This window comes from Canis lupus, chromosome 9 (assembly GCF_003254725.2).
Source record: "Canis lupus dingo isolate Sandy chromosome 9, ASM325472v2, whole genome shotgun sequence".
Taxonomy (NCBI): domain Eukaryota; kingdom Metazoa; phylum Chordata; class Mammalia; order Carnivora; family Canidae; genus Canis; species Canis lupus.
Window position 1 is genome coordinate 13823010 of NC_064251.1, and position 17636 is coordinate 13840645.

At 46.3% G+C, this 17636-nt stretch overlaps 2 protein-coding genes across 17 annotated transcripts in view; both read left to right on the top strand.

The window, feature by feature from the left end:
• Positions 1 to 838: 838 nt before the first annotated feature.
• LOC112652960 (60S ribosomal protein L34-like) lies at positions 839 to 3953 on the top strand. Its single transcript, XM_035720580.2, has 3 exons — positions 839 to 1049; positions 1854 to 1950; positions 3524 to 3953. The coding sequence occupies exons 1-3, from the start codon at positions 839 to 841 to the stop codon at positions 3882 to 3884; spliced, it is 669 nt and encodes a 222-aa protein (XP_035576473.1). The 3' UTR covers positions 3885 to 3953.
• Positions 3954 to 15806: 11853 nt separating this feature from the next.
• Positions 15807 to 17636, top strand: part of BPTF (bromodomain PHD finger transcription factor) — a 153344-nt gene continuing 151514 nt past the window's right edge. For 6 of the 16 annotated variants that reach the window (XM_035720659.2, XM_035720668.2, XM_035720663.2 and 3 more), the window contains exon 1: positions 15939 to 16602. In XM_035720659.2, coding sequence (XP_035576552.1) covers positions 15954 to 16602 — 649 coding nt within the window. In that variant the 5' untranslated portion in view covers positions 15939 to 15953. Of the gene's footprint in view, positions 16603 to 17636 lie in introns of all 16 variants that reach the window. The other 10 variants (XM_035720657.2, XM_035720660.2, XM_049114587.1 and 7 more) reach the window with 9 other exon arrangements.

The following is a 17636-nucleotide window of genomic DNA, read 5'->3' on the forward strand; positions in this document are numbered from 1 at the left end:
CTTTCTTTCTTTCTTTCTTTCTTTCTTTCTTTCTTTCTTTCTTTCAAAAGAGCGGGGGGGTGGGGGCGGAGAGGTAGGCAGAGGGAGAGGGAAGCGGAGAATCCCAAGCAGTCCACAGAAGCAGAACTCGATCTCATGACCCTGAGATCATGATCTGAGCCGAAATCAAGAGTCCCATGCTTAACTGATTGAACCTCCCAGGCACCCCAAGGCTAGTCCTTTTCATCAGCTCCTGGAAAAGAACAGGGACATTGCCCAAGCCTAAGACCACTGGCATATCTTCCAACTGCTCAAGACTTATCTTGAAATCTGTTTTTAAATCCATCCCCTCAGATCCAGAGTGATCTGGGCTTTAAATACTACAACCCGATTTCTTTGCAAAACATTTCAAATATAGCCTTACCACAAATCCTTCCATGACACACCTTAAACATTCTCCTGATCAAGGGGTGACTGGCTGACTTAGTTGGAAGAACATGTGACTCCTAATTGTGTGGTTGTGAGTTGGAGTCCCACATCCGGTGTAGAGATTATTTAAATAAATATAACTTAAAGAAAAAAAATTCTTCTGACCAAAATGCAGTCTGGGTGTTTAAAGAGCAAAGATACATGTGACATTCTCAAGGAAAGGTTTGCAAGCAGGGCTAGAGGAGCCAGTAATCCCCTGGCCAGCCCCTTCCTCGTTATGTTGAATCCAGGGTCCTCTAGTGGAGGGGTCAGGAAGGAGGCAGAGCTACAGGAACTCTGAGGCCCCTTCTTTACGGAATGGGATTCAGTTTCTTCATCTCTGGGCCACTGTTCTGGCCAAGGGATCTGAGCTCTGCAAACAGGCTGAGGCATGTCTGCAAGACTGCCTTCCATTCCTTACCTCTGTGATCTGCTTCTAGTGTCTGAATGTGGAGAATCAGCAAAGCAAGGCACAGTCCCAAGTAGTGGCTACTTTGAGACTACAGTAGCCCTGGTTGAGGGCAGAGCCTATGACATGAGGTCCAGCCTGGTTAATGACTGCCCTCAAGGGCAGTCCCTGGTGTGCATGTGCATGTGTGTATGTGTGTGTGTGCATGTGTGTTCCCAGGGCAGAGCCAAGCAGAGCCTTTCCTTCCAGTCTCCATCCGCGGATACACCATCCCAGCTGAGGTGTGAGGAGTCCCCCAACCACCCCCCGCCCAGGCCTTTTATTTATCCCTTCAGCATCAGCTGGTGATGAGTCCTATGTTCCATTTACCACCTTCCCTTCCCCTAAAAAAAGGTCACTCATTTTATAATCAAGCTAATGTACATTCACTGTTGAGGAAAGCAGATAAATGTTTAATAAAATCTGGAATCTCCTAAGAAGTTGGCTTTGTAGCTTCCTGGCTGAGAAAGCGGCATTCATAAGAGTGAGGAGATAACGAAAATGCTAAATAACTCGGGGTAGCTTTCGATGTCAGGAAAATCAAAATATTCCATTCTCGTATTGCTCGGTGAAAATGATCCGGCAGGAAGACTCACTGGGGCTTTGACGTACCCATACTTGCTCCACTTCGTATTTGCCCAGGCTTCCAGGGAGCAGTGAGGCCCAAAAGAGTGTGATGGAAAGAAACCCTATTCAGAAAAAAAGCTTGTGGGTGGGCAGCCCTGGTGGCTTAGTGGTTTGGCGCCGCCTTCGGCCCAGGGCATGATCCATCCTGGAGACCCAGGATCGAGTCCCACGTTGGGCTCCCTGCACGGAGCTTGCTTCTCCCTCTGCCTGTGTCTCTGCCTCTTTTTCTCTCTGTGTCTCTCACAAATAAATAAAATCATTAAAAAAAAAAAAAAAAAAAAAGCTTGTGGGTAACTGCCCCCTGGAAACTAAATTTGTCTTCTGCTGCCAGGCCAGCAAGGGCTGCGAATCCTTGAATGGTGTGCCCATGGAGGGGAGGATCAGAGACGACACTGTCACCGTCCTAACACTTCGAAGAATGGCATCAGGTGTGGCTGCAGGCTGGCTGCAGGCAGGCTCCTCTAGGATGGTGTTCCCAGTGGCCTCGGAGGGCTAGGAAGGAAGGAATAGAAATCACTGTGAGTAGTTGAAAGCCTAAAGACTCTTTTCAAGCAAGCCATATGAGCTCGAAATGTGTGTCTCTTCCCAGCTTGTTTTATTCTTGCCCTTTGGGTTATTATTATTTTTTCTAATCTTTTCATTCCCTTCACTCAGAATGAGTGATTTCCTTATCAGGGTGCTGGGCAATACATTTTTCACAGCTTTCAGGGCACACTGCAAATCTGAAACCATTGTCTGGCCGGCACAGCTCTCAGCCGTGATCATTTCTATCATCAAGGTAAACCTGCTGGCATATGTTTTTGTTTTTTATTTTCCTCAAATTTTATTCATAAGCGTTGTCTTTTACTGGTCAAATAAATGGTAGCATTCTTTGTGACTGTGTTATCCAAAAATAAAAGAGAATTTTAACAATCATCAAAATAAAACCTGTTAGACCATTTCTAACAGTAATGAATTGGTTCCTGAAGATTTGATTAAAGACAAAACTAGGTCAATTTAAGCAGATTCCGAATGAGACAGAAAGAAAGCCCATGGGTTGGGGGGGAGGGGGGGCAGGAAAGGAAGGCATGGAATCATAGGCACAGTAAAAAAAAATTCTAAAAGTATAAAAATCACAAAGAAAATCCACAAATCACCTTGCATGTTTACTCTGTCTCTCTGTGTCTGTCTCTCTCTCTAAATGTTAGAAATGAAACTAGAAACCTTACTAATGTATAATAATAGTATCAGGGTTGCCTGGCTGTCTTAGTCCATAAAGGATGTGACTCTCAATCTCCGGGAGGTAAGTTCAAGCCCCACACTGGGAATTGAGTTTACTTAAAATAAAATAAAATAAAATAAAATAAAATAAAATTAAATTAAATTAAATTAAATAAAAATTAAATAAATAAATAGATAAATAAATAAATATTTATATTTATATATATATCTATATATATATATATCAGCTGAGAATAACTTTATTGCTGAAAGGCTGAGAAGAACTAGTTAAAGCAGGCTGGAGGCATGGGGACTGCTGGCTGGCTTGGTCCATAGAGCATGCAACCCTTGGTCACAGGGTTGTATGTTTGAGCCCTACTCTGGATATAGAGGTCACTCAAAAAATAAATAAATAAATAAATAAATAAATAAATAAATAAATAAATAAATAAAAATTCTTAAGATATATTTATAATTATTTCCCCATTCCTTGTACTACTCACATATTTCTTTTTTAAAATATTTTTATTTATTTATCCATGAAAGGCAGAGAGAGAGAGAGAGAGAGAGAGAGAGAGGCAGAGACATAGGCAGAGGGAGAAGCAGGCTCCATGCAGGGATCCCAATGGGGGACTTGATCTTGCGATTCTGGGATCACACCCTGGGCTGAAGGCAGATGCTCAACCACTGAGCCACCCAGGTGTCCCTACTTATATATTTCTTACTAATTTTTATTGAGATGTAATTTCACATGCCATCACCTTTTTTAAAATTCACCTTTAGCTTTTTTTCCTCTTTCAGGGACGGTGTCCGTAGGCGTTTGACATACCATCATAAGCTGCCCTACAATACAGCCTCTAACAAAACTAGGCTGTCCCGAACCCCTGGCAATAGAATCGTTTACCTTTATACCAAGAATGTTGGGAAAGCGCCAAAGTCTGCATGTGGCATGTGCCCTGGCCGACTTCGAGGAGTTCGTGCTGTGAGACCTAAAGTCCTTATGAGATTGTCTCAAACGAAAAAACACGTCAGCAGGGCCTACGGTGGTTCCATGTGTGCTAAGTGTGTTCGTGACAGGATCAAGCGTGCTTTCCTTATTGAGGAGCAGAAAATCGTTGTGAAAGTGTTGAAGGCTCAAGCACAGAGTCAGAAAGCTAAATAAAAAAAAATGAGGATTTTTTTTGAGTAATAAAAATCAAAGAGCTTGAAAAAAATTCACCTTTAAAAAAAAAAAAAGATTTTATTTATTTGTTTGACCAAAAGAGAGAGAGCACAAGCAGGGGGACCGGCAGGCAGAGGGAGAGTGAGAAGCAGGCTCCCTGCTTAGTCCTGATGCAGGACTCAATCCCAGGACCCTGGGATCATGACCTGAACCAAAGGCAGGCTTTACTGACTGAGCCACCCAGGTGCCCTTAAAATTCCCCCTTTTGAATAAGTGTACAATTTAGTGGGTTTTGGTGTATTCACAGGCATCACTGCTATCTCGTCCCAGAACATTTTTCAGCACCCCTAAAAGAAGGGTTGTGACCACTGGCAATCACTCTCCATTCTCCCTCTCCTATTTCTGGGCAACCACTAGCCCACTTCCTGTTTTTATGAATGTGCCTATTCTGGACATTTCATACAAATATAATCATATAATATGTGGCTTTTTGTGATTGACTTTTTTTAAAGATTTTATTTATTTATTCATGAGAGACAGAGAGACAGAGAGAGAGAGAGAGAGGCAGAAACACAGGCAGAGGGAGAAGCAGGCTCCATGCAGGGACCTGACGTGGGACTTGATTCCGGGTCTTCAGGATTAGGCCCTGGACGGAAGGCAGATGCTAAACCGCTGAGCCATCTGGGCTGCCCTTGTGATTGACTTCTTTCACTAAGCATACATTTTTTAATTGTGGAAAAATATACAAAACATAAAAGCCATATACCATTTTAGGCATTTTATTTATTTTTAAAGATTTATTTATTTATTTTAGAGAGAGCATGGAGGGGAGGGGTAGAGGGAGGGGGAGAACCTCAAGCAGACTCCCCCACTGAGTATGGAGCCAGACTCAGGGCTCAATCTCATGACACTGAGATCACGATCCGAACCAAAATCAGGAGTTGGATGTCTAACTGACTATGCCACCTCCCCCCCATTTTAGGCATTTTATTTTTATTTTTGTTCTTATTTTTATTTTCTGTGCCTTCTTTTATTTAATACTCATTACAACCCAGTGAAGTGGGTACTATAATCATTCCCGTTTCACATATGATGAAACAGGGATTAAGAAACCTGCCCAGGATCACAAAGTTGCCCCAATATACTCAGTCTTCCGCTTGCTTCCCAAATCTGTTGAGTCCACTATGTTCAGAATGTTCTTCTCCAGATCTTGACATAGATGGTTTCAATAACGTTCAGATTTGAGTTAGAATGTCATCTTTTCACAGAAGCCTTCCCTACCCACCCTGTTCAAAGTAGCACTGTAGGGATCCCTGGGTGGCACAGCGGTTTGGCGCCTGCCTTTGGCCCAGGGCACGATCCTGGAGACCCGGGATCGAATCCCACGTCAGGCTCCCGGTGCATGGAGCCTGCTTCTCCCTCTGCCTCTGCCTATGTCTCTGCCTCTCTCTCTCTCTCTCTCTCTCTCTCTCTCTCTGTGTGACTATCATAAATAAATTTAAAAAAATTTTTTTTAAAAAGTAGCACTGTATGTACTATATGTGTAAAGTAGGTGCATAATAAATATTTACTGAGTAAGTGAAGGTGCCCCAAGGATATTCCCAGCCCCCTAGATTTGCTTCCCCCATTCCCATGGGCCAGGATAGCTTGTCTGCCTGGTTCGAGGCCTTTGCCCCAGTGATACCACCTTCTCTGAGCACATACAAGACAGCCCTCACACACTGAGCTGTTCCAGTCCCTTCAACCCTGAAATAGTCCTTCCTTTCCCTCTCAAGCTACCAACTGATGTCTCTTTTTGTACATTCAGTAATGAGTCTGTCTTGTGTCTCTCCTCCGTCATGCTAGATATGCTGGAAGGGGATGAAGGAGAATGCAGCTCTACTCTCAAGGGCCTTTCTCCACTTGCAGGGTGACCAGATGTGTGAACAAGCAAATACAACACAGTGGGGAAAGTGCAAAAGAGAGACACACATGATCACTTGCACAACACATCATCAAAAATGAAGAGATGCAGGGTGTCTGGGTGGCTCAGTCGGTTAAGCCTCTAACTCCTGATTTCACCTCAGGTGATAATCTCAGGGTCATAGGATCGAGCCCTGCATCAGGCTCCGTGATGAGCATGGAGCCTGCTTAAGATTTTCTCTCTCCCTCTCCCTCTGCCCTCCCCTCCCATCCACACTTTCTCTCCCAAAAAAATAAATAGATAAAATAAAGAGATGTATATGTAAGGTTCAAGGGAGCTCAGTAGAGCAAATGCAGGAAAGAGACAATGGGGCTCTGAACAAATCAAAATTAACCATCAACATATTTTAAAACATATGGTGTTGCTGGTTTCAAATTCTGGCTCCATGCACTAGCTATGTGACCTTGGCAAATTATATAACCCCTGAGATCTCATTTCTACCTAGGGAAAATAATACCTAGTCCACAGCAGTGCTGTGAGGATTAAATGAGATAACATTTCCTAATGTATATACTTAATCAATGATACGTTTAAATTACCGTTGATAAAAATTTTAATTTGTTTTTTAAGTAAACTCTACCCCCAATATGGGGCTCAAACTCATGACCCCGAGATCAGGAGTTGCATGCTCCATTGACTGAGCCGGCCAGCCAGCTACCCTAATAAACATTTTAAACACAGAAAGAAAAAAAAAGAAAAAGAAAAAAAAAAGCTTTTAGCACAAAGTTGTTTGTGAAGTGCTGTTTATAATAGGAAAAATTTTGAAACAAGCAAAACCCTCTTGATGGAACATTCTGCAAGCCATTAAATTGTGAGAATGTATTGTAAAATCATAGATACAAATGCACTGGGCAAAATGGTGCATATGGTGTTGTCTTGGCTATGTAAATACATCCCCAAAGTCCCTGGGCCTCTCTAGCCTGTGGGTTTAAATGAGGCTATGTTCACCTTGTACTCAAATTTCTCTGCCCCAATGCCCCCACCTGCTCCTGCAAACCTCTGCAAAGACCCTAGGGGCCTCAGGAAGTAGCTAGAACATATTTGCTACTTGTCCCACCGCCTCACTATTCAAAATGTAGGTACTTGATAGACATAGCTGCTCTTTTCCAGGCCTTTGCCTTTGCCAACCTCACAAAGGACACCTCCCTATAGGATGACCAACCACCTGGTTTGCCTGGACCTGAGACATTTCCTAGGATGCCAGACTTTTAGTACCCAAACTGGGAAAATCCTTAGCAAATTGAGATAAATTAGCCACTCTACTTCACTGTAGAGGAGATTTCCAAAGTTGCAAAGTCTTTAGGTTCCCAAATAGGATTTATTTTCTCAGCTGGAGTGAGGCTGTATTCCCTCCCAAAATAAAGACTGATGGATTGCACAGAAAACTGGGTGAGCAGAATATTGAGGTTTGAATTCAGGGGACTTTTATCCCTGGTCTCAGGGAAGTAAGACAACTAATCAAAAGGTTACTTGATGGAATGCCTTGGTGGCCCAGTTGGTTAAGTGTTTGCCTTCAACTCAGGTAATGATCCCAGGGTCCTGGGATTAAGTCCTGCATCGCATCACATCAGGCTCTGTGCTCAGAGGGAAGTCTGCTTCTCTCTCTGCCACTCCCCCTGCTTGTGGTGCTCTCTCACTCTCTCTCATAAATAAATAAATAAATAAATAAATAAATAAATAAATAAATAAATCAATCTTCAAAAAAATAAATAAAACCTACAAAACAAAACAAAAGTTTGGTTGAGAAGCAAGTGATCCGACCACAGGTCTGGACAAGAGATGCTGGTCTGAGAACGTGAACTCATGGAGGCAACTGAAGTCATGGTAGTGACTAGGGGATCCAGGAGATCTCTAAGTAGGATAAAGCTTGAAAATAATGTGATTTGAGCCAATAGATGGAGGGACACAAGTCCACAAAAGAAATGAGGGGAGTGGCTAAAGAGATAGGAAGAAAAGTAGGGTTTGAGGTTCGCAGCTTTGGGGCACAGTTTCCTCAGTCACTCCTTGGTTTCCATTTGGCAGTGTCTTACCCCAGAGCCAGGGTTAGTACCGTCAGATCATTCTACACTTCTTTTCCTCTCTTTCAGTTCCTGAAATGTAAGTGATTCTCCAAGTTCTGTGTGAGGTACTCTTTTCTCTCTATGCTCTCTTCAGTGACTTTTTTTTTAGACTTCTTTATTTTAGAGAGAGAGAGTGGGAGCCTACAAGCGAGCTGGGGTAGGGACAGAGGGGGAGAGAGAATCCTGAAGCCGACTTTGAGCTGAGTGTGAAGTCTGATGTGGGGCTCGATCCCAGGACCCTGAGATCATTACCTGAGCCCAAACCGAGAGCCTACTGCTTAACCAACTGTGCCACCCAGATGCCCCCTTTCCATGACACTTTAATTTATCCACATGGCCACCATTTTCATCTCAAAGAAGCTGGTTCTCAAATTATTCCTCTAGTATCAATTTCTCCTGAGCTTCAGTCCACATTTCAAATGATCTCCTGGACATTTTCACTTCATTTCCCCACCCACAAGCCAAATTCAGCCTGCCTAAGATGAAACATGGCAGGATCATAATCACAGACATTAGCATTAGAAGAAACCACAGAGGTGACCTAATCCAACCTGCCAAACCAAGGAGCTATGGCACACACTAGTGCACAGTGAATGAGATCTGGGCAAGTGGAGATAGACAACCTCCCAGCCCTCAGAGTGGCAGGAGCCTCTGGATCTTTTACCTCTGTCCACTATGGCCTCATCTTCTGATGGCCCTAAGGGAGTGGGGTCTGATAGTGAATAAAAGGCCACCATTGGCAGTCAGATGCAGAGCACATCACTGCCTGCATAGAGACGGTGGAGGTGTTTGTATCTCAGGTGCCCAAGGATCCAGAGGAGCAATCAAGTGGAGAGGGAAGTATGAGTGAGTGTGTGTGTGTTGGGGGGCGTGGTGAGGATGTAGGGGGTGGAGGTTCTGGTGCAGGCAGTTCAGAAACTGTCCCTTTGCATACTTTTATATCAGATAATTTTGTCTGTGACTGGTGTGCCACAAATAATGTCCAAGCTGTGAGGTGACCATTCTAAAAATGCCTGTGTGTTCTGCAAATTAGAGCCTCATTGTTATTTTGAAATACTAGCTATGAAAAAGTTTGATTGGATCTAAAATCCACAAGAAATTTTATAAGCACATTTGTCAATGAAAGAAAAGGAAGAGCTTTAAATAAAACTTAAATATAATTTCTACTGTTGTAAATGTTCCAGTGGTTATAAAAGTCCTTTCAATTTTTTTTTATCACCTGCTGCTGCAAACAGTTTCTTGTCAGTTAAAGAGATCACTGTTAAAGAGTCTGGATCAGGAATTGCATGAGCTATTTAAAACACAAGGCTGAGAATATAAAGTTAGGTACTAAGATTCAAGTTGAAGTTTCTCATTTAATAAAATAGGGCTTTGGGGGAAGTGTTGCAAATTCACTATTTAATATCTTCTCTAATGCCATATGTTTTATTTTAATTTTTATTATAATTATCTTTGTGAAGAGAATATATTTTACCACATTCAGTTTACCCCTCAGACTCCCCTCTTTGTTTCTTAAACATGCTAATTTTTTTTTCAATCTTAGAGTCAGGAGGGTCTTTTTTTTTTTTTTTTTTTTTTTTTTTTAGAGAGAGAGACAGAGACGGAGAGACAGAGAGCAAGCATGCATGCACAGGTGAGTGGTGGGAGGAGGGGCAGAGGGAGAGAGAGAATCCTAAGCAAGTTCCACAGTCAGCAAGGATCCCAATGTGGCTGGATCTCATGACCTTGACATCATGACCTGAGCCAACATGAAGAGTTGGACATTTAAGCGAGTGAGCCATCCAGTGCCTCTACCCTTTAGTTTCCAGTAGATGCTATAATTTGAAAGTGTTGGAAAGTACAGACCTAACCCAGCCCCTTCATTTATTTGTAGGGAAACTGGGGTTCCCTCAGGGTTGAGTGAGCTAAAGTCACTGATCACGTCCTTCCTAAACCAGCTCCTATGCCAACTTTCTGAGTCTTGACTGCAGGCCTGTCTGTGATCCATCACTTTCTGAGTCACTCAAGTCCAAGTCAACTCCTGTTGACTTCTCTTTCTGTGTGTCATATCTCAATTTATCTCCTCTCCCAGGTTGAACTCCTCCACATTGTGGAGTGAAACCCAGGTCCTCCCATCCTGGCCTTTCCCTGCGGTGAGACTGCACTCAGGCACATATACCTCAGCCTTGGAGCTGGAAGCTAGCAGTGCTATGGAGCAGTGCCCAGTGCCTAGTGTTGGTGTGTTACCAGGACAAGCCGGGCCGTGTGCCAGGCAGCAACAGCCGTGCTGTCTTCACTGGTTTAGTAGCCTGATTTTGTAGCACTTCCTGGCTGCAGAATCAGAGGCTGGTTCTTGGGCACTCCCAAAGACTCTATGAGCTTAAAGCAGGCAGTGTTGGTTTCTGTTGCTTACAACCAAGAACCCAACTTGATAAATCTGAACCAGGCTAGTTGTAGGCCATAGACTCTCAGGAAAATGGGGTGGGGGTAGTCAGTGACCATATAGGCTTTGGAGGTGGATGGTGGAGAAAATGCATCTAATGTTAAGGTTTGAGATTTAAACACCCCACAGCAACTAGTGGCAAAATAATTAAACAAAATACGTGTCACCTGGAATCAAAGGCAAGTCTTCAGACGAGTGAATGGCTGTAGCCATAGAACATGTAATGGGTGTGAGAAATTTGACTGTGGGGTGTGGTGCTTTCTTCCAACAGTGCTGGATACTTGGCAGCTCTCTTAGATTTACAAGACTACATATATGCAAATATATACCACACTTGTATATATGCTGCTTTAACGCGTTTTCCAAATGACCCGAAAGCTTGCTAACGTTGAGTAACAGCACAGAGCAAGAGAAGGTTCTTTAGCAGGTTCAGGCTATAGTGTAAGGATTTCTGCTAAGTGGTCCTCATGACCCAGCGGATCCCCTGGTGCTCTGTGTACAGCCACATGCTGGGATGCTCTACAGAGTTTGTGGCAAGCCCCCAAAAGAGCATCACTATGTTGTGCTTGTGGTTTTGGAGCAAAGCTTTGCTCTCTTTGGCTAACAACTATTCTCCTTTTCAGAAACTGTTCTTTAATTTCTCCTCAGTCCTGGCAAGATTGACAGCCTGGCCTTGGAGTACCAGGTAACCTCTGTGGCTTATCATAACTGAGTATCTGTCCCACTTGGCCATAAGGTGCCTAGTAATGTGCTGTTCCTCAAGAGGACGTGGAATATATAAAAGCAGGCTTGAGCATTTCTTGGAGAAGACACAATCATGCAGCTCCCAGTATGTTTACTCGAATTTTACTACCATCTTTCCCTCAATTCATGACCATGGCCTTACGGAAATCTCCCATGACCCAGGTGGCTAAGGAGGACATTTGACCTTGGTTTACAAATGGTACTGGCTGGGAGTGGCTGTTATAGTTGCGCTTAAATGCAATGGCCTTAAAACAGGGTGACTGGGTGGCCTAGTAGATTAACCTAGTAGGTTAAGTCATGATCTCAGGGTCCTGGGATGGAGCCCCGCATTGGACTCCCTGCTCTGTAGGCAGCCTGCTCCTACAGCCTGCTCTTCTTCTCCTCTTTCTGCTTTTTCCTTCAGCTTGTGGTTTTCTTCTCCCAAATCTGAAAGAAAGAAAGAAAGAAGAAAGAAAGAAAGAAAGAAAGAAAGAAAGAAAGAAAGAAAGAAAGAAAGAAAGGAAGGAAGAAAAGAAGGAAGGAAGGAAGGAGGGAAGAAAATGGTCTTGAAAGGACAATGGCAAGAGGAAATTTTCCAGTGGGTAGAGTTTTGAGTTGTATTCTTATGGTTCTCTTTGCCTTGAGAAAGACTCCATGCCAATTCATGGGCCAAGTTGTCAGGGACTTTATTTGGTGACAAGGTTTGGGAGAGAGGACATAGATGAACCTCTCGGAGCAGATTGAGAAAGTAAGAGTATTTGTATCCTCTATGACTACTTATTAAAATGCCCCCACTGCTAAAGAAGCTTTAAATTACTGAACGAGAAGACTTACTATGTGGATGTAGGTCTGTTTATTGGGATCATAAGCTCAGGATGCGCTTCTCCTTGGAGAGGTTGACATGGCTATTGCTATTGCTGAGTGCCGATTTTTCAAAGAATTATAATGGATTCTTTCTATCATGGCGGGTGCAGTGAGTCGATCTCTTTTGGTATAGGTTAATATTGAGGTTTTTTAAAAATACTTTTTTAATATTGAGTTTGGATATCAGAATCCAAAATAAATTTGTAATTTATTTACAAAAAGATTTGCTTTTCTCACCAGTGATGCTTTTACCATCACCATCCTCTTACATGGATTTAATGAAGACCTTATTTGCCATCACAGTATTTTTTTTTTTAAGATTTTATCTATTCATTTGAAAGAGAGAGAAGATGAGCAGGGGAAGGGGCAGAGGCAGAGGGAGATGCAGACTCCCCACTGAGCAGGGAGCTTTTAACCCCCTGGACTCCTGGATCATGACCTGAGCCGAAGGCAGATGCCCAACCATCTGAGACACCCAAGTGCTCCAGCCACCACAGTATCCTTTTTTTTTTTTTTAAAGGTTTTATTTATTTATTCATTAGAGACACACAGAGAGAGGCAGACACACAGGCAGAGGGAGAAGCAGGCTCTATGCAGGGAGCCCGATGTGGGACTTGATCCCAGGACTCCAGGATCAGGCCCTGGGCTGAAGGTGGCACTAAACCACTGAGCCACCCGGGCTGCCCCTGGATTCGAAACTTTTGACTTCTCATTATATCCTCACATGGTGGGAGCACAAAGGGGAAGCAAGTTCTCTCATGATTTTATAGGGGCACTAATCCTATTCCTGAGAGCTTCACCCTCATGACCCCATCTAATCCTAATTACCTCCCAAAAGCTCCATCTCCTAAGATCACATTGGGAGGTAGGGTTTCAGCATATGAATTTTAGGGGTGCCTGGGTGGCTCAGCTGGTTGAACTTCTGCCTTCAGCTCAGGTTATGATCCCAGGGTCCTAGGATCGAGCCCTGTGTTTGGTTCGCTACTCAGCAGGTGCCTGCTTCTCTGTCTGATTCTGCCATTCCCCTCTGCTTGTGGTCTCTGGCTCTACCTTTCCTTTTTTTTTTTAAAGGTTTTATTTATTTATTCATGAGAGACACAGAGAGAGAGAGGCAGAGACACAGGCAGAGGGAGAAGCAGGCTCCATGCAGGGAGCCCGATGTGGGACTCGATCCCAGGACTCCAGGATCATGCCCTGGGCCAAAGGCAGGTGCCACACCGCTGAGCCACCAGGGCGTCCCTCTATCTTTCCAACAAATAAAATCTTAAGAAAAAAAACATGAATTTTGCGGGTATGCAAACATTAGGTCCATGACAGCATCTGAATAAGGAACTAACTTTACAGTGAAAGGAGTAGAGGAACTGGCTGTCCAGATTCGCTAGCCCTACTGTGGACCCCAATAACTGAGAGCAGGAATGCTTATATAACAACAGCTACTGAGCCAGCTGGAAGACAACAGTTTGAGAGCTTGTATTTTATTTATACTCGGACCCAGCAATTCTGGAGGCGTCTGTATCTTTCTCATGAGTTTCTTTCCTGTTTAAATGAGCCAGTTAGTTTCTGTTGCTTGCAACTAAAAAACCCCAAGTAATACAAAATTATCACTCTTGGGTGCCCGGCTGGCTCAGTTGGTAAGAGTTTACATACATACAAACAAAAATCTCTCTTTGTGCCATCCATTGTAATTTCTTTTCTTTTTGTTTTTTTGTAAAATGTCTTCCTCCACTACTAGCTTGCAAACTCCAAAGGCTGTCACTAGTATCTTTGTATTCCCTATGATATATAGAACTCTGTGCTTTTATTTTTTAAAACTTTTTATTTATTTATTAAAGATTTTATTTATTTATTCATGAGAGACACACAGAGAGAGAGAGAGAGAGAGAGAGAGAGGCAGAGACACAGACAGAGGGAGAAGCAGGCTCCATGCTGGGAACTCGACAGGGGACTTGATCCAGGGTCTCCAGCATCAGGCCCTGGGCTGAAGGCAGCGCTAAACCGCTGAGCCACCAGGGCTGCCCAAAAGTTTTTTTAAAAAAGATTTTGTTTTGGGGATCCCTGAGTGGCTCAGCAGTTTAGCGCCTGCCTTGGTTTGGCCTAGGGCGTTATCCTGGAGTCCCAGGATCAAGTCCCACATCCGGCTCCCTGCATGGAGCCTGCTTCTCCCTCTGCCTGTGTCTCTGCTTCTCTCTCTCTCTCTCTCTCTCTCTCTGTGTCTCTCATGGATAAATAAATAAAATCTAAAAAAAAAAATTAAAAAAATTTTTTGTTTTTAAGCACTCTCTACACCCAACATGGGGCTTGAACTCACAACTCAGAGACCAGGAGTCACAGGCCAGCTAGGCCCCTGGAATGCTGGGCTATAGACAGTGCAGGACACAGGTTGCAAACTTGTAGACTCTGAGCTGTATGGGAACTGCATTTATTTTGGCCAATCTGAAGTTTTGTTTTGTTTTTAAACCGACACGGTCGCTATATAAAAACCAAGAGATTTCACATGAAATGCACATTCCCACCTTCTCTTGAAGGATTTGAAGACACGGTGATTTTACACCCGTGTTCCCATGGCTGCCCTTCCTAAGCAAAACACAGGCCCTTCACCTTGACCACTTTATTTACTTTCCTTACTTACATGGTCCTCAAAGGCTTGTAAATTTGCCACTCTTGATGCAATCGAATTACACTGCGTTTACTTGGCAATTAATACTTGTATTTTCATTTTTTTCCGTCTCACTTGTGTTCTATCCTTCGAACTAGATTGTAACGAGCCACTTGGTGGACAGAATCCTGCTGACTGTCTTTTTTCCAAATCGCTTTATTAGTCGTCATACATTCGATGCGTATTAGTAAGTTCATAAAACCTGTGAGTCGAATACCGGATCTGGTCCGGCCGCGCCTGACCTTTCATCATCACGATTGGTTCGTTCCCTGGGCTGGACCGAGACCTGGCGACTTCGCCAGGTAAAGACATGAAAATTATTTACCAATGGGGCGACCGAGAGACAAACAACATTTCTAAGTAGATTTTTTTTTTTTTTTTTAAGGCGGTAGAAAGTTATCCTTTCTACTGCTTATGGGAAATCGGGAAAGTTTTTGCGGAACGGGGTGGAGAGGGGCCCTGGGAAAGGTGAGGAAGCCTGGGATGCAGGTGCGGGTGCGTCCTGGAGGGTGTCTGAGGCTTTCCGGGTGGGGATCTTATCCAAGGAGTCTCAGAGTGACTTTCCCTTGGGGTCTGGCGGCTCAGGGCGTGGTTCCTGGCACAGCTTCCGAGCAGTTGTCATTGGGGTCAGCTTTGGGACTCTGGAGCACCGAGCCCTCGGGGCTTCCCGTGGCCGGGGGCTCGCCTCCGCGGCCCGAGCTGACTTCCCTCCGCGACGTCCTCGGGCTCCCGCAGCATCAGTTTTGCCCCCAGCGGGCGGGAGGGGGCCGGGGAGGGGGCCGGGGAGGGGGCCGGTCCTGCTCTCCTCCCGGAGCCGGGCACGAGGAGCCGCGCGGCAGGGAGGGAGGGAGGGAGGGAGGGTCGGCCTCGTCCTGGCTCCAGCGGGGCGGGGGGGGGGGGCTCTGCGGGGGCAGCTGTTTCCCATCCCCCCACCTGTGTCCCAGGGGCCCTGCCCGAGCCGAGCGCCCCTCTCCCCCGCGCCGCCTCCGTGCGCCGTGCAGCCGAGCCTCGCCGCGGCGCCCGGCGCTCCCCGCCCCCGACCCGGCGCTCCCGCGCTCCCCCTAGCGGCCGCCGCGCGGCCTCGCTCCGTCCCAGGCTCGTCGGCGGCGCAGCTCACGTGACCGCGCTCCGGGCCTGCGGCCGCTGTCGGTTCCCCCAGTCACCGAGCGAGAGGGAAGAAACAAGATGGCGGCTGAAGGCGATCCGGAGTGGGGCCCCAGCAATTCGGATTGAGCCTTCTCCCTCCACCCGCTTCCGCCGGCCGGGCCCCTCCCGCCCGGCCCCGCGGGCCTCCCCACCCGGCCCCGGCGCCCCCCACCGCCACCCCGCCGCCCGCCCCTCCCCCTCCGCTTTCCCTTCTCCCCCCCGCCTCGGCTCCGACATGAGGGGCCGGCGGGGCAGGCCGCCCAAGCAGCCCGCGGCGCCCGCTGCCGAGCGCTGCACCCCGGCCCCGCCGCCGCCGCCGCCGCCGCCGCCGCCGCCTCCGCCCACGTCCGGACCCATCGGGGGGCTCCGCTCGCGGCACCGCGGCAGCAGCCGGGGCAGGTGGGCCGCCGCCCAGGCTGAGGTGGCGCCCAAGACGCGGCTGAGCTCGCCCAGGGGGGGCAGCAGCAGCCGGAGGAAGCCGCCGCCGCCGCCGCCGCCGCCGCCGGCCCCCCCCAGCACCAGCGCCCCGGGCCGGGGGGGGCGAGGAGGCGGGGGCGGCAGGACGGGGGGCGGGGGCGGCGGCGGCCACCTGGCCCGGACCACCCCGGCCCGGAGGGCCGTCAACAAAGTGGTGTACGATGACCACGAGAGCGAGGAGGAGGAGGAGGAGGAGGAGGACATGGTCTCCGAGGAGGAGGAGGAGGAGGAGGAGGAGGACGGCGACGCCGAGGAGACCCAAGATTCCGAGGACGACGAGGAGGATGAGATGGAGGAGGACGACGATGATTCCGATTATCCGGAGGAGATGGAAGACGACGACGACGACGCCAGCTACTGCACGGAAAGCAGCTTCAGGAGCCATAGCACCTACAGCAGCACTCCAGGTACCCACCCAGCCCCGTTGCTGCAGACTCCTTCCCCACCTCCTGCGCCCTCCCCCCTGGCTCGCTCCCTCTCTGGTCTCCCCCCTCCACCCCCACCTCCCCCCCACCCCCGCCCCCCAAACCGAGGGGAAACGCGACGGCACATCAAGTGGCAAAAAACTAGATTTACAAGAGGAAAGAGGCGCATTGTTCAAAATGGAGATTGCATTGTTGCAGTTTGCAGGCCACACACTCGCTCTCTCTTTCTCTCTCCCCCCCCCCCCACGCCCCACAACCCCCTCTTTTTCCTCTTCAAAATTTGTGCCAGTGCAGTGTCTCCACCGGGCAGGATTGAAACTTTGGCACACACATATCCATTGCATTCATTTTTCTCCCCTTGTTTTGGTTTGGTTTTTGGAATGAAAGAAGCCTCTTGTTTTGCAGACCTCTTTGCATTTCTAATGCGGTTTCTTTTAGATTTTTTTTTTTTATTATATATCTGTTCCTTAAGAGGGAATTGAGGATTTTAGACAGATTGTGGCATACAGACACACGCAAAAACATCCTGCTCTTCACACCCCTCGCAGTGTGGTTTTTAAAATTGTGTTAAGGAAATGGATCAGTTGGGTTTGGAGGGGAGCTTTATCTGGTCCCTGCGTGTTTGTTTTTATTCTTGAGGGCTAATGGGCTCGTGCAACAGTTGCTGGTAAATGGCTGATTAAAAAAAAAAAAAAAAGCAAAGTAGGAAACCAAAACAAAACAAATTTGGCAATTCATTGGATTCCAAATCATTTGGGTAAAATACAAAAAAAAAAAAAAAAGTAAGAAACCGCAGCAACATGCGTCTTAACTAATTCGGCCCTTTGGCTTCGCCTGAGAAATACAGTTTCGTGTCACCTGTTGCAGTAGATGTATAGTTGATCGTGCAGACATAATTGCTGAAAGTGAACTTTTGGACCAATTTCTTAGTCACACGGCAGAAATACACAGGGATTTATTACAGAATGACTTTTTTTTTTTTTTTAATTTTTTCTTCATTCTGTTTCTAAGCATAA

Excerpts from the sequence above, each read along its gene's own strand:
- LOC112652960 (XM_035720580.2), top strand. The coding sequence starts at position 839 with ATGTCTGCAAGACTGCCTTCCATTCCTTACCTCTGTGATCTGCTTCTA. Across the intron at positions 1,050-1,853 it reads GTGCATGTGCATGTGTGTAT|GCCAGCAAGGGCTGCGAATC; the intron begins GTGTGTGTGTGC and ends TTCTGCTGCCAG. Across the intron at positions 1,951-3,523 it reads ACTTCGAAGAATGGCATCAG|GGACGGTGTCCGTAGGCGTT; the intron begins GTGTGGCTGCAG and ends TTCCTCTTTCAG.